This window comes from Dermacentor albipictus, chromosome 1 (assembly GCF_038994185.2).
Source record: "Dermacentor albipictus isolate Rhodes 1998 colony chromosome 1, USDA_Dalb.pri_finalv2, whole genome shotgun sequence".
Lineage (NCBI taxonomy): Eukaryota > Metazoa > Arthropoda > Arachnida > Ixodida > Ixodidae > Dermacentor > Dermacentor albipictus.
In genome coordinates, this window is record NC_091821.1 from 504,193,321 (window position 1) to 504,218,136 (window position 24,816).

A 24,816-nucleotide genomic window follows, 5' to 3' on the forward strand; every position below is an offset into this window, starting at 1 on the left:
AGAAGAACAGACCTATTAATTTACGGTTCTGAAATTTTTTCTTTGTATTGTCAATATAAGGGGCAGAAATGGTTTTCTCAACATTTCATGCCCTCCCCCACCCCCCATGTGCCTCCACGACCACCTCACGACACTACCAACGTTATGGCACCGTACACAGCTTACTGGTGCATATTTAACGCAACTAATAAATTATGAGCAAAGGCAAAATCAGACATCCACCCATTCGTAGCAATTTCTACAAAGGAAACCCATACGGGTTCCTCAAAAGAAAAGCCTCATAGTTGAGGAAAAATTCGTCCTGGTCCGGGACAGATTTTGCCTCAACTATGAGGCTGTTCTTTCGAGGAACCCGTATGGGTTTCCTTTGTAGCAATTGCTACGAAAGGGTGGATGTCTGATTTTCCCTTTATTCATTACTTCTCTCCACCTTGCGGGTTTCCGCAGAACTACTACGTCAATTAATACATTACTTTAGCCATGAAATTACAGACACCAAATAATTCACATGACTAAATCACTCGACAATTAATCCATCACATAAATTACTGAAAAAGTATTTCAATTACTGTAAGTAATACAACTGTTGTCATGTTTGCCGATATGTACGATATGCTGAAATTCATGACATCCATGCCTTGCGCTCTTTCAGATTCTAGCAGACCACCTTGAGAACCGCGAGCCCCTGATGAACCTGTTCCGCTACCATCACCAATCGAAGAGTTTGAAGCAGCCAGTGTGACACAGGCAGATAATGTTGAAGAGTTTGAAGTAGCCAAACGCGACACTTATGTTCGCGATCGTGTATCAACACGCAAAAAACCACGGAACTTTGGACAAGCTGCGGCAAGGTGCATAACATCGCGGAATTGCACCCGTGTTTACAATCTAATGAGATGTTAGGAGTGCGGCCTGGAGTGCGGCCTCATCCCGGTGACCAGAACCGGCAACGCACTCTCTCACCAGAGCAGGATTGGCCACCCTGGTGCAGTACTTGGCCACAACCTCCAATATGAATACAACAATCAAACCCCGGCCCTCAGTCCCCAGCAGCCGCGAAGCAACTGACCACGGCGGCGGTCAGATCTGTGACGCTGCAGAAGGTGCTAAGAATACCTGGCTCCGGACAGGCCGCCATTGTAATGTGAACCGGGCAACGTTTACCGTTAGAACGCTATCTAGTGAGGCGAATCTAGCAGTGTTATTGGAGGAATTAGAGGGTAGTAAATGGGATATAATAGGGCTCAGTGAGGTTAGGAGGACAAAAGAAGCATATACAGTGCTAAAAAGCGGGCATGTACTGTGTTACCGGGGCTTAGCGGAGAGACGAGAACTAGGAGTCGGATTCCTTATTAGTAAGGAAATAGCTGGTAACGTGCAGGAATTCTATAGCATTAACGAGAGGGTGGCAGGTCTTGTTGTGAAACATAATAAGAGGTACAAATTGAAGGTGGTACAAGTCTATACCCCTACATGCAGTGATGATGACCAGGAAGTCGAAAGGTTTTATGAAGACGCGGAATCGGCGATGAGTAAAGTCGAAACAAAATACACTATACTGATGGGCGACTTCAATGCCAGGGTAGGCAAGAAGCAGGCTGGAGACAAGTCAGTGGGGGAATATGGCATAGGCTCTAGGAATAGCAGAGGAGAATTATTAGTAGAGTTTGCAGAACAGAATGATATGCGGATAATGAATACCTTTTTCCGCAAGCGGGTTAGTCGAAAGTGGACGTGGAGGAGCCCGAATGGTGAGACTAGAAATGAAATCGACTTTATACTCTGCGCGAACCCTGGCATCATACAAGATGTAGACGTGCTCGGCAAGGTACGCTGCAGTGACCATAGGATGGTAAGAACTCGAATTAGCCTAGACTTGAGGAGGGAACGGAAGAAACTGGTACACAAGGAGCCAATCAATGAGTTAGCGGTAAGAGGGAAACTAGAAGAATTCCGGATCAAGCTACAGAACAGGTATTCGGCTTTAACTCAGGAAGAGGACCTTAGTGTTGAAGCAATGAACGACAATCTCATGGGCATCATTAAGGAGTGCGCAATAGAAGTCGGTGGTAACGCCGTTAGACAGGAAACCAGTAGGCTATCGCAGGAGACGAAAGATCTGATCAAGAAACGCCAATGTATGAAAGCCTCTAACCCTACAGCTAGAATAGAACTGGCAGAACTTTCCAAGTTAATCAACAAGCGTAGGACAGCGGACATCAGGAACTATAATATGGATAGAATTGAACAGGCTCTCAGGAACGGAGGAAGCCTAAAAACAGTGAAGAAGAAACTAGGAATAGGCAAGAATCAGATGTGTGCGTTAAGAGACAAAGCCGGCATTATCGTTACTAATATGGATCAGATAGTTCAAGTGGCTGAGGAGTTCTATAGAGATTTATACAGTACCAGTGGCACCCACGACGATAGTGGAAGAGAAAATAGCCTAGAGGAATTCGAAATCCCACAGGTAACGCCAGAAGAAGTAAAGAAAGCCTCAGGAGCTATGCAAAGGGGGAAGGCAGCTGGGGAGGATCAGATAGCAGCAGATTTGTTGAAGGATGGTGGTCAGATTGTTCTAGAGAAACTGGCCACCCTGTATACGCAATGCCTCATAAGCTCGAGCGTACCGGAATCTTGGAAGAACGCTAACATAATTCTAATCCATAAGAAAGGGGACGCCAAAGACTTGAAAAATTATAGACCGATCAGCTTACTGTCCGTTGCCTACAAAGTATTTACTAAGGTAATCGCAAATAGAATCAGGAACACCTTAGACTTCTGTCAACCAAAGGACCAGGCAGAATTCCGTAAAGGCTACTCAACAATAGACCATATTCACACTATCAATCAAGTGATAGAGAAATGTGCAGAATATAACCAACCCTTATATATAGCTTTCATTGATTACGAGAAAGCGTTTGATTCAGTCGAAACCTCAGCAGTCATGGAGGCATTACGGAATCAGGGTGTAGATGAACCATATATAAAAATACTGGAAGATATCTATAGCGGCTCCACAGCCACCGTAGTCCTCCACAAAGAAAGCAACAAAATCCCTATAAAGAAAGGCGTCAGACAGGGAGATACGATCTCTCCAATGCTATTCACAGCATGTCTACAGGAGGTATTCAGAGGCCTGGAGTGGGAAGAATTGGGGATAAAAGTTTATGGAGAATACCTTAGCAACTTGCGATTCGTTGATGATATTGCCTTGCTTAGTAACTCAGGAGACCAATTGCAATGCATGCTCACTGACCTGGAGAGGCAAAGCAGAAGGGTGGGTCTGAAAATTAATCTGCAGAAAACTAAAGTATTGTTTAACAGTCTCGGAAGAGAACAGCAGTTTACGATAGGTAGCGAAGCACTGGAAGTGGTAAGGGAATACATCTACTTAGGGCAGGTAGTGACCACGGATCCGGATCATGAGACTGAAATAACCAGAAGAATAAGAATGGGCTGGGGCGCGTTTGGCAGGCATTCTCAAATCATGAACAACAGGTTGCCACTATCCCTCAAAAGGAAAGTGTATAACAGCTGTGTGTTACCAGTACTCACATATGGGGCAGAAACCTGGAGGCTTACGAAAAGGGTTCTGCTGAAATTGAGGACGACGCAACGAGCTATGGAAAGAAGAATGATGGGTGTAACGTTAAGGGACAAGAAAAGAGCAGATTGGGTGAGGCAACAAACGCGGGTAAACGACATTTTAGTTGAAATCAAGAAAAAGAAATGGGCATGGGCCGGACATGTAATGAGGAGGGAAGATAACCGATGGTAACTAAGGGTTACGGACTGGATTCCAAGGGAAGGGAAGCGTAGCAGGGGGCCGCAGAAAGTTAGGTGGGCGGATGACATTAAGACGTTTGCAGGGACAACATGGCCACAATTAGTACATGACCGGGGTAGTTGGAGAAGTATGGGAGAGGCCTTTGCCCTGCAGTGGGCGTAACTAGGCTGCTGCTGCTGCTGATGATGATATGTTAGGGATTCGGCATTCTTCCAGAAGCAAGTTCCCAGTGCCACTTTAGCGCATTTTTTCTCCCGTCATTGGAACATGCAGCTACATGAAAAGACGTATGTACCAGCTAAGATTTCCAACGCGCGAGAAGGTGGACACATCGCTCTCGCTGTTGGCACACTCAACATCGTCGTTGCCCCCGTTGCTGCCATCGTTTTCTGTATCGGCTGTCGGTTCGAACATGTACGGCGAAAATACAAGCTCTCCGAGACAGCGAGATCATTCCATAATGCTTACAGCTCAGCTGTGAAGCCAGAACAGAACAACGTGCTACGCTCTGAAACGGCGGCGCCGACCGGCGATCCCCGTGAATGACGTCAAAGCGGTCCCGACCAATCACGGGCAACAGCGGCGTTCGCGCGATGCTCTGAGGCGCTGGTGCGCGTTTTCATGAAAAAGACAGCCGCTTGCGTTTGTTTCGGCTCTTTTTAAACGAGATATTCGTGTTCAGTGGACTCAGAACTGTAGGATGCCGCAGGGAACTCATTTTTTTCGAAAAGTGTTTCAACTTCCCATTAAGCTTCCGTTGCATGCCGCTGCGATTGTCGGTGAGCCACTGCAAGCTAAGTAAGAGAAAGTGAACCAATCGCAGACGCCGGCACCATTCTGTTCATCCGGTTATCGATATTTAGTGCAGTGGCTCGGCCCCATCGAATCCCTCTCCACTTAAGCATGCTCCTCGCGTCTTATGAGCCAATTAGATAAGACAAGCCACTCAGTGCAGGCAATGTTATTCGTTTTTCAAGCAAACAAAAGTGAGCTCCTATGAACGAGGGGAGAATTTAATTGCTTTGTTCAGACAACCGTGCGGGTGACTGCCCGAAGCTTGCGTCGGCGGTTACGCAAATTTGACGTCAGCAGATTGGAATAGTTTCACGTTATACGGCCCCACATGACGTCAATTGAGGAGAACGCTGTATGCTCCATCACAAGTGAGGACTTGGGCTCAGAAGAGCAAATAAAAAACGTTGTTAGTCACACTTACATGTGTAGTGGTCAACACATTCTCCGGTTAATCAGTCGCAAAGTGACGACACAAAATAAGTATGCCGAGGAAAACGACACTACTCCTAACGCTCTAACCTTAATTTGGTGTCTTATTAGGACACTAAGTACCTTATTTTACATAGGCGGGATAGCCCCGCACTCCCATAGAAACTGTAGTGGCGTGCTAATCCTAGCCGTGAGTAAGTAAGATACAGTGATAATTATTTTGATTGGTTACTGCAGTTTCTCATTTGTTTTGCTCCGTCAGCCGTAAGTGCGCCGCCGAAATCTCTGCGACCGCAAGACTGTTGCGAAATTCGAACACGCGAGTACTTTGACGCGATCCTCAGCTGCGACAATAACAAATACCTCCTAACTGCGCGCTGAACAAGGAGTGCGCAGAAAAGGATCAGCACATTGGAACCTCGCAGATGTGCCTTTTTTAGCTGCCAAGTATGTATGCCCACTAGTCATGCGAAGTGAGCTGCGACAGGGAACAGAGTTGCAAGCGCTCTCCGTTTGCAGTTTGCGGTTTGCAGGTCACTGAAGTACGGAGAGGGCTGAGCAAGTACTCCCTCCAAGTTATATCCGTCTTTCGAGTTCTTCCTCCTTCATGATATCGTAGGCACTTTTTGTCTAGGCACGAAGCGCAGAACATGCGCCATGCAAATATACGTGAATGACACGACAGCGTAGCTGCTTCTCATAGGCAAAATGTCTTGCGAATCGATTAAAATAAAAAGATAAGAAAATAATGGGGTTTTACTTGCCAAAGCCACGATCTGATTATGAGGCACGCCATAGTGGGGGACTCTGGAATAATTTGGACAACTTGGGTTTCTTTAACGTGCACCTAGATCTAAGTACATGGTTGTTCTCGCATTTCGCCCCCATCAAAATGCGGCTGCCGTGGCCCGGATTCGATCCCTCGACCTCGTGCTTAGCAGCCCGACACCATAGCCACTAAGCAAGCAGGGCGGGTTCGTGCTTACCTTATGAATCGACAGCTTGCGCATCGTTGCCAAACGTTGCTAAAGAAACATCTATCACAGCACTGCCAAGGGTTCTATGCGTGCGTTGTAGTTTTGAAAAAAAAAAAAAACATTCCCACGATTCTCGGAAGCGGCCTTCATGTGCAACCCTGCCATAGTCGGTGGACAGAATAAGAGCTTGTGTTGAAATCACTTCACGAGCACAGCTCAGTCGGCGCTCGAGATATTCCAAATGTCGCTACAGCGAGCAGATGGCTTAGTGCGCACACTGACCATGGTGATGCCGCTCCTGTCCGAGAAGTCAAGGGTGGGCACGCGATCGATGAGCCGGAATAACTTCTGCGCGGCGAGCTTGGCCTTGTGATAGTCGGGCGAGTAGGCCACTGCCTGGCCCACGATGGCCGTGCCCAGAATCACGCCTTCCACCACCCTGCCGGAGGAGAGCGGACGCGGCCATGAGAACGGCCACGTCCAGCAAAGTTGGACCGCGCGTAGACAGTGAGAGGGGAGCCGCGCACGCCACGAGACGCGACATGTAACGATCGCCAGCTCTGCTGGACTTGCACACCGACTGCGTGTGTGGGCCAGTGTCAGCATTAGGTGTCAAGTACACGGTCAGGTACACTCATTTTGGAATGCTGATCACAGCCGTTGCACGAAAAATATCGTTATAGAAATAGTAATAACAATTTTGCTAGTTATTGTGACACAAGGAGTAAGAAAAGAGGGTATTCTATTTGCAGGTTATACATACAAGGAGACTATACAAGAAGACTATGAAAGCATCAACAGTGAACTTGATGCGTTCCGAACCTGGTTTCTAACAGAGTTTCATGATTGCGCTCCTGAAACTAATTGGTTACTGTTCAAAAACAAAATGCACACTCTAATTGAAAAATTTATACCTACCATCACCATAACTGAGCGCCATGAATCACCTTGGCTCAATTCCGTGCTAAAACGCATGAATAACAAAAAGGAAAGACTTTTCTGAGCAGCCAAAAAAAAAAACTATAGCCCTACCACATGACAAAAGTATTACGAAGCAGAAAGGTCCTATAACCTACAAGTATACAAAACTAAAGACTCATTTTTTTTCTTCTACTCTACCCGACATGATTCATACGAACCCACGTCAATTCTGGAAGTTTATCAATCCTAACCTCATCACAAATATAACACTGTGTGACGATGATAATAATCTAATTGAAGGTCATGACGTTGCGGAAGTTTTGAATTTATTATTCAGCTCAGTTTTCACTCATGAACCACATAACAAATTACCCGATTTCCCTTCCTTTAACTTTCCACCTATGCCGGACTTCAGCTTCGAACCTGATGGTATTGTCAAAATAATCGACTCTTTGAAATTAACCGCCTCAGGTGGTGTTCACAGAATTAATACTAAAGTGTTAAAAAATATGAAACATGCAACTAGCACCATATTGCCTCATGTCTTTCTGCAATCCCTTTCATCAGCCGTTATACCCCATGACTGGAAAATAGGCAAGGTCATCCCAGTTCCCCAAAAAGGGCCTTCATCTTCTTGCCATAATTATAGACCAATATCTATCACGTGTGTCACTTCTAAAGTAATGGAACATATATTTTTCTCTCAAATCATAAAATTTCTAGTGTCCGTCAACTTCTTCCACCCTAACAAGCATGGCTTTTCAAAAGGTTTATCTTACGAAACACAGTTAGCCCTCTTTATTAACGACCTTAGCTCTAGCATTGACCTTAACATTCCTGTTTACGCCCTCTTCCTCGATTTTGAGAAAGCTTTTGACAAAGTTCCTCATAAACGACTATTAATAAAACTTTCTCGTCTCAATCTTAACGAACATGTTTTTAATTGGATATGGAGCTTTCTCACTAATCGGCAACAGTTTGTCTTTGCTAATAAATGTTCATCTTCTTATTCCTCTGTTATATCTGGGGTACTTGAGGGCACCGTCTTGGGCCCCCTTCTTTTTTATATATATATTAATGATTTGCCTGTTAACATATGTTCTAACATTCGCATATTTGCTGATGATTGCGTCATCTACCGGCCTATTACTAACACCGATGACATTTGTTTCTTCAGTCTGACATTCAGAACGTACTAACCTGGTGTAATTCATGGCTAATGTCCTTAAACGTGAAAAAAAAATAATCTCTGCTATCATTCCACCGATGTCACTCACAACCATCTTCAAGATATCTAATCGGGAATGCAGAAATCGTTTCAGTATCTACTTACAAGTATTTAGGCATCCATTTTACACCTGATCTAAACTGGTCTTTTCGTATATCACTGGGGACTAACGTGGTAAATCGCGTCCTTGGTTACTTTCCACGAATCCTGCGACTAACACCCCCATCAGTGAAATCCCTTGCTTACTTAACACTTATCCGTGCCAAATTAGAATATGTATGCGAGATCTGGGACCATCATTAAAATAACCTTTCCACTACTCTCGAATCTGTACAAAATCGCTGAGCTCATTTCATTTACTCAGCTCATTCCTATCATGTAAGTGTAACTGAACTAAATGGTACTGCACATCTCACAACTTTAGCGAGCCACCGAAAAATTTCCAGACTGTGTCTGTTTCATAAATTCTTTTATCATCCATCTCTGAACTCCATCATCAGCCCCGCGCATCACATTTCCAATCGCGCAAACCACTGGAAGGCCGTCTACCCTCCCCGTGCCCGCACTGCTACGCATCTGTCGTGATTTTTCGTCCATACAGCAAGAGACTGGAATGACCTGCCAAACACCATCGCCAATCAGATCGTCCATAGAGGCAATGTACTGCTGAAATTCCCCCCCCCCCCTCGTGTAATACCCCTTCAATGGGGCCTTTGAGGTACAAATAAATAAATAAATAAATAAATAAATAAATAAATAAATAAATAAATAAATAAATAAATAAATAAAAAAGACAATGACAGAGCCGACAAGTCCCTGACATCGTCGTCTTCTTCAGCCCCAAGATTGTACTCTCCTTCGACGTTGCGTTGAGCCTTGGAACAATATTTATTTTAACCATGTAAGCACGCGGTTGATAGAAAAAATCAGAAAGCAGACTATCCGTCCAATGGTTACTTTAGTCGTCGAGATAAACACATCAATGGCGATTAGAATTTAATTTCATTAAATTGGCAGCGCGTGATTGACACTTGCAGTTCATCCTTCTTGTCCATATGTGACTGATATTTGAAATCAAGTGCGCAAATGACTTATAAAAGAACCCGAACAAGGTGCATGCTGGCCTCAGTTGTAAAAAAAAAAAACAAGGGCATCAAATTATGCACGTTTCCAGAATTTCCCGGAACTATTACTGGAGAGAACTCTGGGGGCATAGTATCCGCAGAAGCTGTAAGCATGCTGGCTGATGCCAGCATAGGATGACGCGAGCATAGGAATGAATGATAGGTATAATACGTGGATTTGCCTGAACATGGTCTTTCTGTTTTCAATCGGCTTTGAGAGAGTGCGCTATGATCCTATTCAACAACACAATGTGTCATAAATTGATTAATTCGTAGTGATTACGCATGGCGCAATGATAACTGCGAGTATCACGGTAACATGACAGAAGGTCTTGCTGTGTATGGAAAACTATAGGTGCTTAGACATGTAGAAAAAAATAGAACATAATAAATAAGGTGACAGAAACGTTTGAAGCCACAGGCACGAATGCTGGATAAATCCACGTACTAACCCTCATCATCGCCATAGTTGTTGAACGAACACAGTGCCCGAGTAACCTGTAGTAATTATTTTGGGTAATGCGCTGCAGTTCCCGACCGACGCCTAACATAGTGTAATTTACAAGACAGTTGATTGTAAAAGTGATCACGTTTGCATACGTGTGCTATAGAGTAAAAAGAAATCGCAGTTTTGCCCGAGAGCGAAGCATTGAGAAGGACAGCAAGGGTAACTGCAGCGCTCGAGCTTATTGCACGTTTTTTTATAACACAACGCGGAGGCAGCATGGCTTGACACAGCAAGCCAGACAACTGTTGATGATTTACTGGCATCCCCTTTGAAGCGTGGCGGTCGAATATAGTCACCTAGCCTGCTAGAGTCACACAGGTATGCTATACATCCTTTCATTCTAGCATTTTCGTATACATCTCTTTAACCTTTTTTTTTCTTCTTCAAAACTTCTATATCTGCCTTGTAGCCCTAACTATGCCTGCAACGGATCCGGTCGTATCAATCCCTTCTCTCATTTTTTCCCCCACCAATGCTCCAAACTCCTCATGTTTATCTCGACTGCTGATCGTTTGATGCTTCCGTCCACCTCAAATACAAGCGCTTCTGGAAGGTGTACGTTACCCACGGGTCTCACTGTGTGAATCCCTTCGCATTAAATTAGGATGTGCTGAGTGCATTCCGGATTTTCGTTGCGGCACACACTTGCTTCATGTAGATGCGAATATTTGCTTCGGTATAATTTTGTACTTAGGCAACCAGCGCTAGCCCTTAATAGCAAGGTACTTCCCTTGGTGCTGTCGTACAGATTTCCGCCTCAAATTTCTTTTTTCTCATTCTTGTAAATCTCCGTAGTCTCTTTAAGCATGAAATGCTTTTAGCTTCCGTTGTCCGCGACCTCCAAGTGACCTTGAGCCAAAAGCCAGAGCCATTATCCAGGCACTGATTTATTTATTTAGTTATTTGTTTGCTTCGTCACAGAACAGTGTAACAGGAGGCGGAGGGAAAAGCCGTTCAAATCACGGCTTGAGGGATCCTCCACCCCCTTTGTGAGCAATGGCAGCAGCTGAGGGATGTCACAATATCACAGCACTTTTTCTTTTCTTTTTTAAAGTGACACATTGTTTTAGTTGAAGATCAAGACATAAAGGAAAACTGAAAACATATTTTATACATAGCTTATATACAAAGAAGAAAACGGCTGCAAGCTTCTGCACCTAAATAAATTGCTACATAGATTATACAACAAAAAGATCCACTAATTCTGCGACACTTGAATAAGACACATCTATACCTTTGCTAGCGTAATTATTTAGAATTCGAGGAAGAGTACATCGAAGCATCTGAAAGCCATAATTAGTACGAAAGTAAGGAACATTTCACATTTCTGTATTTCTTGTTTGGTAGCCCTTTTCCTTTAAGCAAAGATTCGCCATCTCCATGAACAAAAAGTTTGAGCGTTTGCAGCTAAGACAGTACTCTCTTAGTAGTCTGTATTGATATAGGTCATTCACTTTTATTAACCTATATTTTTTAAATAGTAGGTCGCTAGGTGCTACACTATAGCGTTGTCTATCAGCCTCAGTATTTTCTTCTGTATTGTCAGTAATTTCGTTAGGTTTGTTTCTGTAGCAAATCAAATAGCAGTAGGTAAGATAAGAACTAAACAGCGATTTGTATATCAATAACCTCACTGAGTTTGGGATAAGGTACCGGATACGGCTTAATATTCCAGTTATCCGACTTAGTTTTATTTGAATATTATTGACATGGTCATCCCATTGCAAAGAACTGGAGAAATGTACCCCAAGTACTTTCACTGACTTCACTATTTCTATATCTGAGCCTCTAAATACAAGGTTATTCTGGAAAGTTAATTGTTGACTTTTCGAATGAAAAACTACGGCTTTTGTTTTAGTTGCATTTATTTTTACCTTATTGTTATTTGTCCAGTTGTCTAACTTCTGTAAGACGTCATTAGCTTTACTAGAAAGAATGTGATCACATGCTGAGGTGACAAATATACTCGTGTTATATGCATAGATAATAAACTTAACTTCTGGGGAGATATGGACTATGTCATTAACATATTGACGCGAAATAAGTTTGCACGTGTTGACACGGGGCCCTTAAGGCGAGAACGACGAAGTTCGTGGTTGCGCGCGGGCTCTCCCAGGACCAGCTATCGCTATAAGGCAGACGTTTTTTCCCAATCTGTCGGTGCTAAACTGTTTTAGTTGCCATAGCTGGGCGACACTTCTGGTGGACGTGCGGGGTACAGTCGATGTTAAGATCTCCGGAGCATACCCCAGACCTAAGCCCGGCGAGTAGTTCAACCGAGCTTACCCCTGTGCACGTACGTGCCAGCCGACGCCTCCAGGGACTCCAGCCACAGCACGGTCTGCTACCCGAACGAACTAGAATGACGACCCAACCACCTCCTGCCACTCCTGCAGCATCGCACGTTGTCGTCCATCACATTCGGACGCCGAATCTGTTCCACGGAAGTGCTTCAGAGGACGCCGATGACTGGCTTGACCATTTTGACCGGGTTGCCAACCTCAACGACTGGAACCACGAGCGTAAGCTACGTTACGTGTACTTCGCTCTTGAGGATTCCGCGAAAACATGGTTTGAGAACCACGAGGCGACACTGACGTCATGGGAAGAATTTCGTAGGCAGTTCCTCAATGCCTTCGCCAGGGCGGACAGGAAGGAGAGGGCGGAGTTAGCGTTGGAGGCAAGAATTCAAGGCCCGAATGAGCGAGTGACGGCGTACGTAGAAGACATGAATCGGCTTTTCAGACGTGCGGACCCTTTGATGACTGAAACAAAGAAGGTGCGCCATCTCATGCGCGGCGTCAAAGAGGAAATCTTTGCTGGCCTCATTCGAAATCCGCCGGCGACACTTGCAGAGTTCCATGACGAAGCCACTACCATGGAAAAGGCCCTTCAACAGCGGGCCACGCAAAACAACCGCGACGCCATGATTTCAAGGGAGCTCTCTGCCGTTACCCTCGGTAACGACGTTGGCGCTCTGCGAGAACTCATCAGGGCTGTCGTCAAGGAGGAACTGCAGAAGATGCAGACGACCACTGCCCCTGTGGGACAACTTTCCATTGCGGAAATGGTGCGCGCCGAAGTACGACAGGCCGTCCATATTCCTGGACAGTACGAGGCACCACAGCAGGGACCGCACGCCGAAATGAGTTACGCTGAAGCAGTACGCCGTCCGTCGCCCTCAAGTGCGTGCAGCATGGTACACCCCACTCAACAAATGGACGTAAGCTTCAGGCCGCCTCGCAGCCCACCGCACATCGCCGAAGCAAGGACTCGGAAGAGCGACGTCTGGCGTACCACAGACTACAAGCCCCTTTGTTTTAATTGTGGCGAAGCCGCACACATCTACAGAATGTGTCCTTATCGTCATGTGGGGCTCTGTGGATTCTCGCCGAGTGCGCTTCGTCCGCGACCTGGTGAGCAGCCGCCGGAAATAGAGAGTTTTGTCGCGAATCGTCGCAATGCTGATCAGCGATGGCAGGAGCCCCGTTCGTCGTCTCCTGCTCGTTACAGGTCACCATCACCAAGCCAAGCCTTTACTCGCGGTGCTCTGAGGCGCCGCTCGCCTAGCTCGGCGGGTCGGGAAAACTGAGTTCAGCGACCTACGGAGGTGAGGCCACTGACGACGACCGTACGCAAGATCCTCCACTACGACAGCAACGACGAAAACAGAATGACGCAGACGTACAGACGGAGTCAAACACCTTACGAGAGGTAGTAGCGTCGAACATTCCCGTCACCATAGACGACGAAGAAATAACGGCGTTAATCGACACTGGAGCAGACACCTCAGTTATGAGCATGGACCTTGCCTGCAAGCTGAAGAAAGTTTCTACCAAGTGGACTGGGTCGCAGATTCGCACTGCAGGAGGCCACCTGATAACCCCGGTAGGAAGATGCACAGCGCGCGTGAGCATTCGTGGGTTTACGTACCTCGGAGATTTCGTTACCCTCCCAAGCTGTTCGAGGGACCTAATTCTGGGAATGGACTTTCTGCAGGCTAATGGAGCTGTGATTAACTTACAAAAGTCGCGGGTAACGTTTTCGACGGCGCAGGCCTTAGCAGGGAGCAGCACTGACGACACGTATGTCAACGCCTTGAGGATTGTTGACGAGAACCTCACGGTGCCGCCACGGAGCAGCGTAGTGACCCTCGTCACTTGCGACGCATTCGACGGCTATGAGGGTATTGCCGAGGCAAATATCCCGCTGCTGCTCAAAAGACACATCTGCATCGCCCGGGGCCTTGTTCAAATACAGCATAAGTGCTCGCAAGTTTTGTTGACAAACTTCAGCCATGAGTATCAGCACGTCCCTCAAGGTGCAGCTGCGGCATTCCTGAACGACATTGCTGACTTCTCCGACATCGGCACGTTACAAGTGACTTCACCGGATGCAACAACTCACGCCAGTCTGAATACCCGAGTCCACATTAATGCTGACTTAGCAGATGTACAGAAGGATCAGCTGCTGGGCCTACTGACAGAATTCTCCGGCTGTTTCTCGACGGAATCCAAAGTCCAGCGCACTTCCGTTACGCAACACCGGATCGTTACAGAGAAGTCGGCGCGGCCTGTTCGTCAGCATCCGTATCGCGTGTCACCTATGGAGCGGGAGGCGATTAAGCGTCAAGTTCAAGAAATGCTAAATGATGACGTCATCCAGCCGTCAACAAGTCCGTGGGCATCGGCTGTCGTACTAGTAAAAAAGAAAGACAACACACTCCACTTCTGCGTGGACTACAGACGGCTTAACCGAGTCACCAAACGCGACGTTTATCCCCTGCCACGGATCGATGACGCTTTGGACCGTCTGCGTCATGCTCAGTTCTTTACTTTGTTAGACCTAAAGTCAGGCTACTTGCAAATCGAAGTGGACGAGCGTGACCGTGAAAAAACCGCCTTCGTGACTCCCGATGGGCTGCACGAATTTAAAGTGCTGCCTTTCGGTCTCTGTTCCGCTCCTGCTACGTTCCAACGAATGATGGACACTGTACTCGTTGGACTAAAGTGGCAGACGTGTCTAGTGTACCTAGACGTGTGTGTTTTCCAGCGCGTTGTGTGTTGTGTTTTCCAGCGCGTTCGATGAACATCTCGCCCGGCTACGAAGTATTCTTACCGCAATACGCAAGGCCAACCTCACCATCAAGCCTGAAAAATGTTACTTTGGCTTCCAGGAACTCAAGTTTCTAGGCCACGTGGTCAGCTCCCAAGGAGTACGACCAGACCCAGAAAAACTCGCCGCCGTCGCCGAGTTTCCTCGTCCTAAAGACAAACAGGCTGTTCAGCGGTTCCTGGGCCTCTGCGCTTACTACCGTCGTTTCGTTGAAGGCTTCTCAAGGATTGCTGAACCGCTCACGAGACTGACGCGACAAGATGTGCCCTTTGCGTGGACGGAAGAACAAGAGCAGGCCTTCACCGAAATGCGTAAACGCCTTCAATCCGCTCCAGTGCTGGCGCATTTTGATGACACCGCGGCAACTGAAATACACACCGACGCCAGTAACGTAGTACTCGGGGCCATTCTGGTTCAATGGAAAGATGGCGCAGAACGTGTAATTGCGTACGCGAGTCGTAGTCTGACAAAAGCTGAAGCTAATTATTCAACGACCGAAAAAGAATGCTTAGCAGTCGTGTGGGCCATCAGCAAGTTCCGACCCTACTTATACGGCCGGCCATTTCGAGTGGTCAGTGATCACCACTCGCTCTGCTGGCTTGCCAATCTACGAGACCAGTCAGATCACCTCGCTCGTTGGAGCCTCCGCCTCCAGGAATACGACATAATTGTTGTCTACAGATCCGGCCATAAGTATAGCGACGCTGACTGCTTGCACGTGCTCCTATTTCCTTGACATCCTCCGACTTGGAGCTAGATTTGCCGTTTCTTGGTGTCGTCGACGTGGTGCGCATGGCTGACTATCAACGTGCCGACTCTGAGCTGCTTCCAGTCATCCGATATCTCGAGGGAGCTGACGTTGTTGTCCCACGCCCACTTTCACGAGGATTGACGTCGTACTGCCTGCGAAACAATGTCCTGTACAAGAAAAATTTCGAGAACAGCCAGGATACGTTCCTTCTTGTCGTTTCGACGGCACTGCGCGATGAAGTTTTACAGGCGTGTCACGACGATCCCTGTGCCGGTCACTTAGGCTTCGCGAGGACATTAGTGCGCATACGGCAAAAATACTATTGGCCGCACCTATTTTCGTCGGTTCAGTGCTATGTGCGAACGTGTCGTGACTGTCAGAGGCGTAAAGTTCCACCCGTCAAGCCTGCCGGCCTCCTTCAGCCTTTGGATCCCCCTCCGGCGCCGTTCCAGCAAGTTGGAATGGACCTTCTTGGGCCGTTCCCCACCTCATCCTTGCAAAATAAGTGGATAATCGTGGCAACTTACTATTTAACTCGCTATGCGGAGACGAAAGCTGTGCCGCGGGGAACTGCTGCTGAAGTCGCCAGCTTCTTCGTCCACAACATCGTGCTTAGCCACGGTGCACCCACTGTACTCACTACTGACCGCGGTGCAGCGTTTACAGCGGAGTTATTGCAACAAGTCGTCACCCTGACGCACACCGACCACCGAAAAACCACAGCCTATCATCCCCAAACTAACGGCTTAACAGAGCGCCTAAACAGAACATTAGCCGGCATGCTCTCCATGTACATTGATGTGGAACACAAAACATGGGATGAAATTTTGCCATACGTCACGTTTGCTTACAATACCGCTGTGCAGGAGACCACCGAGTTTACACCATTCGAGCTTGTTTACGGACGTCGCGTTACCACCCCTTTAGACGTCATGCTCCCGGTAGACCACCGAACTACAAGGAACGACACCACTGAAGATTTCGTTGAGAAAGCCGAGGAAGCTCGCCAGCTTGCTCGGAATCGCATCCGCACCCAGCAGAATACCGACGCCTACCGTTACAACCAGACCCGACGGAATGTCCAGTACTTACCAGGCGACGGCGTGTGGGTGTGGACACCTATGCGACACCGTGGGCTCTCAGAGAAATTGTTGCGCCGCTACTTCGGCCCCTACGAAGTTGTACGCCGCCTCAGTGACGTGAACTACGAGGTGGTGCCTCCAAGCTCTGATCCTGGTGCGAACCGACGCCGTCTCCGTGCTGAAGTCGTCCACGTAGTACGGATGAATCCGTACTACGCACGCCAGGGCTAAGCAACCCTCACAAACCGCTTTAGCATTGTGTACATTCCTGTATGTTTTCTTTTGTCTTTTCATGTTGGCATTCTTGCCCATAGTGCGCGCCCGCTGCCCTTGAAGCGACCGGGCCGGTCGCTTTTGAGAGGGGAGCAATGACGCGGAATAAGTTTGCACGTGTTGACACGGGACCCTTAAGGCGAGAACGACTAAGTTCGTAGTTGCGCGCGGGCTCTCCGAGGACCAGCCATCGCAAAAGGCTGACGTTTTTTCCCAATCTGTCGGTGCTAAACTGTTTTAGTTGCCGTAGCTGGGTGACAATATAAAGTGAACAATCAAGGAGCAAGAATGCTCCCCTGTGGTACACCTGAAATTATCTTCTTATCTGATACGAAATCATTTATAGAAACAAATTGACATCTATGCGCAAGATAGCTTTTAAGTAACGCGAGTGGGAGCCCACGAATGCCATAATGGTTTACTTTTTCAAATAAAATGCCGTGGTGAATGTAGTCAAATGCTTGTGTGAAATCCACAAAAACTCCGACTACTTTATTTTTTGTTCAAACTGTTGTAGGATGTATTCTTTTTGATCCAGTAGGGCGAGTTCTATAGATTTATGTTTTTGGAAGCCATATTGTGATTTTCTCAGGACATATTTGGAGGAAAAACAGGATAGGCGAGTAAAAATAACTTTTTCTAAACCTTTAGAAAGTACGGGGAGAATAGATATCGGTCGATAATTGGCAACGTTATGCTTGTTCCCCTTTTTGTAGAGAGCTATTACGCGTGAAGTTTGCATTTTCGAAGGAAAAACCCCTGTCGAAATACAGAGATTAAATATGTGTGTTAGTGCTGGACTAATCTGATCAATAACATATTTCACTGGTTTTATTTGCATGCCATCTGCGTCGCAGCTGCGACTGTTTCTTAAGCCGAGGAATACTGTGCGGACTTCTGGTTCTATAGTAGCTGCTAAGAAAAACGTGTTTGTAGTTTCTGAACCCAGAGTTCGGCAAGCAGCGGGTGATCTCTCGGTGAAGTCTCTGTAAACGAAGTAATCATTAAGAACATTGGCCATATCCTCTCCACTGACCAAGTTTCCATCATGGAGAACCTCCTTAATTTGTTCTGTTCTCGGATTTCGGCCCATCAAAGAGTTTATTCTTACTCTATAAAATATCTGCTCGTTTTGAGCACAAAGTAAATGCTTGTATGTGATGCAGCTCCTTTGGTTTCTTCATTTCTTTACTTAAGGCATTTCGGAACTGCTTGAAAGTAATTAGGTTCACCTCGTCGTGCGTATGCGTGAATTTCCGAAAGAATCTGCCTTTTTTGTCAATATTACGTAGGAGTTCGCGCGTCATCCAAGGTTTACGACAATCTTTACGTTTATTCCGTTGTTTATAAGGGAAGTGTTTTTGTATATACAAATAAAAGATTCTAAAAAAGCGACGTAGGCTGCATTCGCATCATTTGAGTTAAAAGCTTTGTCCCAATGCAAAGTGCCAATCTATGAACGGAAGGCATCTAAAGCAGCTGGCGAGACATGCTGATAACTATAAGGAATGTCACTCTGAATTAACGTAGGTGCACCTGTTTTTGCAGAACAACATATCGCCATGTGATCACTAATAGGATACGTAAGGACAGCACAGGTAACGCACGACAGATCACAGTTTGTGATAAATAAGTCTATGGTGGTCTCCGAAGACAGAGTAATTCTAGTGGGTCTATTTATAATGTGTTCGCAACCGTTGCATGCAATAGTAGTTTCAAAGTCAGACTTGTTCGTGCCGCCATGCCCTATGTCAATATTGAAATCACCACCCAATATAACGGTGTATTGGCATTGATTTACAAATGCTAAGAAAACATCTAAAAAAGCAAACAATCAGACAGGCTATCATCAGGTGCCCAGTAACATAGAGCAAATATGACATCTCGAAAGTGAACACACAACGTCTCGTAATGAGCAGTAACTAAAGTAATATTTTCGAGCAATACGGCTGGTAAAGAATTATCAAGTAACATAGTGACACCACCCCCTCGATGACTTTGCCTCAAAACAGAGAACGTTTTCATATTAGGCACTTCAAATTCTTCTGAAATATCCGACTGCCAGGTTTCTGTTAGCATAACTATGTACATCAAAACCTTTCATTTGGTTAAACACACACTCGAGTTCATTTACTTTGTTTCCATTTGATTGTACACTTAAATGGAAGCATCGAAGAAATCCTCTTTGTACACTTTCAAGCCGCTTCACCAACTCACGAAGGGCGATATATCCGAGGTCATCCATTTTAAAGAGCAGTAAAAGAAGCAACTAAGGAACAGTTCAAAAACAAACATCAATTGCTCAGCGCTGACAAGACGTCCTCACACCTGATGACCTGCGCACGTTCTCCACTCTTTCTACGCACCAAGACCTTCCCATTTGAATGCCATGCAAAGCCATAGCCAACTCTCCTAGCCCAGGTTTTCCCTGCTAGTAAGAGCCCGGGAACACTTGGTCACATTCTCAGTTATGTAAACATGATCTTGTTTCTGCCTGAAGGATTTTCTTTTTTCAAGCTACGTATCTAGAAGGTCCTGGTGGACAAAGCGAAGGATCACTCCACGCTCTCTGCCTGGCCTTGATGTCATCCTGTGAATAGCGGAAATATCAGCCGGAGCAAGTTCCATTAAATTCAAGGTTTTCGCAAGATCATTTACCTTATTTAGAAGATTTTCGCCTGTAGTCTCAGGAATTCCATGTACTACAACAATCAGACGTCGGCTGCGCAACTCGAGGTCATCAAAATCAATCTGAAGCTGGGCGAGACCCTTAGCTGTATCCTCCTTCTCGAGTTTGTCGATCTTGCATTTTATAATCTTTATTTCCCTGTCTTGCCCGCTCAAGCGTTCCTGAATTTTATCAAAGTGATCCGACAGCAACTGAATTGCCCTATCTATTCCCTCTACCTTTTCATTCAAAGGAAGGAGAGAAGTTAATTTCTTGTCTATGTCCATGATCGAAATCTTAAGTTGAGCATCTCCGATTTGATCAGCGAGAACATTCGGGCAAGTTGCGGGAACAAAACTAGACCATCCGGGCAACCAACTAAAGCTAAACATTCTGTCTCCGGCCCCCAAGTCTTCTTACAGGACCACATTACATACGCTAGTTACTGCCTAGATAAGTTACAAAAGTATTGCTTCCGAGTTGTTCCTAATGCTTGTTCACAATATTACTCAAGCTGTAATTTCTAGTGCCCTGAAGTTTTGTCATTTCCAAGTGCGACGTTCCAAAGGCAGATACAGGGACCTATACACTTCCTGGTCATCTTCTGGCGCAGAGCGCTGAACGCCAGCGGTCCGCGAGTTCTGCGGCGCGGGTTTGGCGTCGCCTCGAGAGATGGCGCCACTTGAGGTGCAACTACCCGCCGTCGGGGCTTAACGCGATACACATGGTGGCATTTTGCGTGCCATCCGTCGTACGACCGTTCGCATCAGTAGCCGCACTCAGCAGATTCTCAACAGGATCCGCCGACTATAGCTATAGATGGATACTATAGCTATAGAGTGCGGAACAAGACGTAGATTACGGGGCAGGTAGCCTAGTACACGATTGGCATCATTGCTAATCTTGCAAATGTGCGAGGACTAACTGAGGTTATTGGACAAGTTAACGCCTAGGTATTTATATGAAGTCACAGCACATATTTCCGAACCGGCGATAATGTAATTAGCTGAAATAAATGATTGACGACGATGGGAAGTAAGTAGTGACGTTTTTTTGACGTTGAGGGACATTAGCCAATTATTACACCAAGTTTCAATGACGTTAAGGTCGGACTGGAGAGCGCGAGAATCAGCGTCGTTAGTAATAGGACGATATATGACACAATCATCAGCAAATAAAAGAATTTTGGAAGAACAACCTATCGGTAAGTCGTTAATGTATATTAAGAAGAGTAGTGGCCACCAGAGATAACGGGTGATAAGGTAGAAGAGCATTGGTTAGCGTAAATGAACTGTTGACGGTGAGTGAGAAAGTTGCGTATCCATTGGAGAACACGAGGATTAAGATTAAGACATGATAGTTTTAGAAAGAGCCGTTCATGAGGAACCTTGTCGAAAGCCTTGTCAAGAGCTGATGTCATTAACGAATAGGGATAGTTGAGTCTCGCAGGAAATGCCTTTCTGAAAACCGTGTTGATTAGGATTAAAGAAATTAGCGGATTTTAGGAAGTTTACAATATGAGAATAAATTATTGCTCCATTAGTTTAGAACAAACACTGATGAGGGAAATTGGACGGTAATTGTGGCACGATGACGATGATCCTTTCTTTGGTACTGGAATTATCTTACCTATTTTTCAGTCTTGCGGCACCACTCCAGATGATAATGATTGCTGAAAGATATGATACAAAAATACACTAGAGATGTGCGCGGTGTTCTTAAGCATTTTGGAATTGATGCCGTCGATGCCGGCTGAGGATGTTAATTTGAGGGATTCAATTAGCTTGGTGACACCATGTGCTTCGATTGTTATGTCAGGCATGGTGGGTTGTTGAGGTAAGGACAGTCTGGGAGGTCAGTGTTAGGTTCAGAAGTGAACACGGAAGAGAAGACAGAGTTTAGTACTTCAGATACTTTATGGTCTGAAACATGGTTATTATCGTTATCATATAATAGTAATGGTTTACGGTTATTTGGGTTAATGTATTTCCAGAATTGTTTGGGATTCTTTTGCAGCATGTTAGGGAGTGTAGTTGAGTAGAAGGTTCGTTTAGCTGTTGCGACCAAGGAATCAAACTCCTTTTCAGTGACGTAATATTTTTCCCAGGCCGGAGCGGTATTGGAACGCTTGGCTTTACGAAACAATCGTTTCTTTTTATTGTTTAGTCGTTTTAGTGTGCTGTTGAACCATGGGGACGAAGGTCGCTCTGTTAAAATAATGGTTGTGAAGGCGCTGCTGCGATACTTGAAAGACACGGGACTTTCTGACAAATTGTGACTGTACACTGTGTGACGTAGGACTGTATGGTAACACTGCGTAAGACTAGGAATGCCTTTGCGGGCTGCGTGACAGTGCCCACAGAAATAGTTCGTGTGTAGGTGCGTGTGTGTGCTTAGGTTTTTTCCTGTTTTCCATCCTTCCTTCTTTCTCACATATTGCATCTCCTTGCCCCTCCCCCAGTACAGTGTAGCCAACCGGCGATAATCTCTGGTTAACCTCCCTGTCTTTCCTTTGCCTTTCTCTCTCTCTCTTCTTCAGCCTTTCTCACGTTATAGTTTCAAATATCCCTTATTTTCGCCTAGTTGATCAGTTTTGACAGTTCCGCGAATTGTTTCCTCTCTCTTGAGTTGGACACTTTAATTTTTTTGTCGTTTCTTTATTAGGTCCATTCTTACTTGGGAGAGCTTGCTTACTGGTTGCCGTGGTGCCTTGCCTCCCACTTCAATTGCTGCCTCTGAAGCCAGTTTAGTTACGGTTTCATTCATTAGCTCTGTCATCACCATCTCTCTGTTCTAAGGCAGCATATTTGTTTGCAAGTACCAGCCTGAATTTGTCTGTTACCCTTACTGCCTCTAGGTTAACATGTTTCTCGTTGACCAATTTAGCTCTTTTTCTCTTCAAATTGAGTGAATCCTAGCCCTCACTAAACTACGATCACTGCGCTTTACCCTACTTATCACTTCTACATCCTGCAGAATGCTGGGATCAGCAGAAAGTATGAAGTCAACTTCATTCCTTGTTTCTCCATTAGGGCTTTTCCAGGTCCGCTTTCTGTTGCCACGCTTCCTGTAAAAGGTGTTAATTATTCGAAGCTTATTCCTTTCTGCGAATTCTACTAGCTTCTCTCCTCTAGCGTTCCTAGAATCGACGCTGTAGTTGCCAATTGCTTGTTCACCAGCCTGCTTTTCCCCCACTTTTTCAATGAAGTCGCCCATTACTACAGTATATTGAGTTTGCACTTTTCTCATCACTAATTCAACATCTTCCTAAAGTTGCTCTACTACCTCATCATCGTGACTGTATGTTGGAGCGTAGGCTTGTACTACCTTTAATCTAAACCTCTTATTATGTTTGATTACGACTACAGCTACCCTCTTCATTAAGCTGTAGAATTCGTCAGTGTTGCCCGTTATGCCTTTTGGATTAGGAATCCTACCTCCTATTGCTTCTTATCTAGGAGACCTCTATAGCAGAACACATAACGTCCGTTATTCAGCAATGTATAAGCCTCACCAGTTCTTCCAATCTTTCTAAGGCCGATGATATCCCAAACAATGTCTGATAATTTCTCAAGGAGTCCTGCTAAGCTATAGCCTCACTCGAGAGGGTTCGGGTGTTAAACGTTGCAAAGGTCAGTTTTCATTGGCGGCCTGTCCGGATCCAGAGATTCTTAGCACCCTCTGCTGCATTACAGGTCTGAACGCCGCCTTGGTCAGGTGCTCCGCAGCTGCTGGGTACCGAGGGCCACTGGCGTAGTTTCGGAGTCGCACGTGCGCAGGTGACGCGGCGTCGTATTGCTCAAAGTTTCCATCATCGTGGTTTCGGAGTCACCCGTACACATGCGGCCATGAACGCGGCTAGATATATGATACATTTTCGGCGAAATTGAACAATATTTAAATGTAGTCTGAAAAAAAAAGATGAGAAGAAATAAACTTTCAGCGCTTAACGGGAATTTACTGGTAGCGTGTTCAAGGCGGCACACCAAACAACTCACGGTCTCGACTGCCTGTCCAATGCATCGGAGAAGTCTTTCCGAACGAGACTGACCTGGTACTGATATGCCGCGCAAGGCTGAGACGTAGGATGTGAGGAGGGTGCATTGACTTAGACTTTCGCTCAAAGACCAATTTGCAGTGGTGAGACGGGCCGCCAAGCAATAGCGCTGAGCCGCGCGTAAAATATGCGACCTTGGAAGCGGCCTAGCTCTATGGTTGGAAAGCGCTTATACGACGCCTCCTTTAAGCTACAGCGTCTGCTTCGCGTCTACAGCGTCTGCTTCGTAAGCTTCTGCTTCGCGCGGGAAACCTATTGACGTCCCATTTGCCGCCGAACTTGCAATACTTGTTTTCATCATTTGAGAATGAGCGCTCGTCATCTTCTTGAGTACAAACGAAAACCCGCGAAACTAATGTAAGTGCGAATGTAGAGGAAATAGATGGGTGTGAACTGCGACCCTTTCTTACATGATGAAGATATGTATTGTGAACTTTGCTACTGTTGTCGCTACGTGATTTTTCTTATGATGTGCGTTATACTCTAAACTGTCTCATCATATTTTCTTATCCTTTCGCACGACAATGGTTTTTTTCTTTTTTTCTCTGTAGTACAGAGCCCATACTACTATGCGTGTTTCGAATAATAGTAACGTGCACGATGCGGTCGCTTTGATAGCAGAAAGGAGCAACTCAGTAGGTACAGTCGGCAGGGAGCTTCGGGAAGTTATTGCAGCTCATTCCGTAAATGTTACATGCCGAAAAACTTCTTTGATTTGTCTGCGATAGAAGTGTTTTCCTGATCGCGATGGGTAACTCAATATAGAGCGATTGCCTACCTATATTCCTGCAGTTTTCACTCTTATTGACACTTTCAACTCGCAGTTTCTGACTAGATAATCTGTGTATAAATAAATAAATGCAGAGCGACAATGCAAGCTTACTTGGCCATATTTTGGACCTTGAACATGTATGTGCTATTACCATTCGTCTTAAGAAGCTTTCTTTGTCCTTTGTAAAGGTTTTTTAGTAGAATTTTGGAGGTGTTCGGAGTTCTCGTTTTCCTCAGAGTTCCCATATTCCAGAGCTTGTAGTGATAATCTGAGTCAAGGGCTTTCTTACAGTTGATGAAACAAAAATACAAATGTTCTTGGGCATT

The 24,816-nt window shown here is 45.7% G+C and overlaps 1 protein-coding gene across 2 annotated transcripts in view; it reads right to left on the minus strand.

Annotated features, from left to right (window-relative positions):
- The window catches only part of LOC135911067 (phosphatidylcholine translocator ABCB4-like), a 350,943-nt gene that overhangs the window by 52,890 nt on the left and 273,237 nt on the right, over positions 1–24,816 (minus strand). For both annotated transcript variants that reach the window (XM_065443154.1, XM_070532589.1), the window contains exon 24: positions 6,274–6,430. In XM_065443154.1, the coding sequence (XP_065299226.1) occupies positions 6,274–6,430 (157 nt within the window). The remainder of the gene's footprint in view (positions 1–6,273; positions 6,431–24,816) is intronic.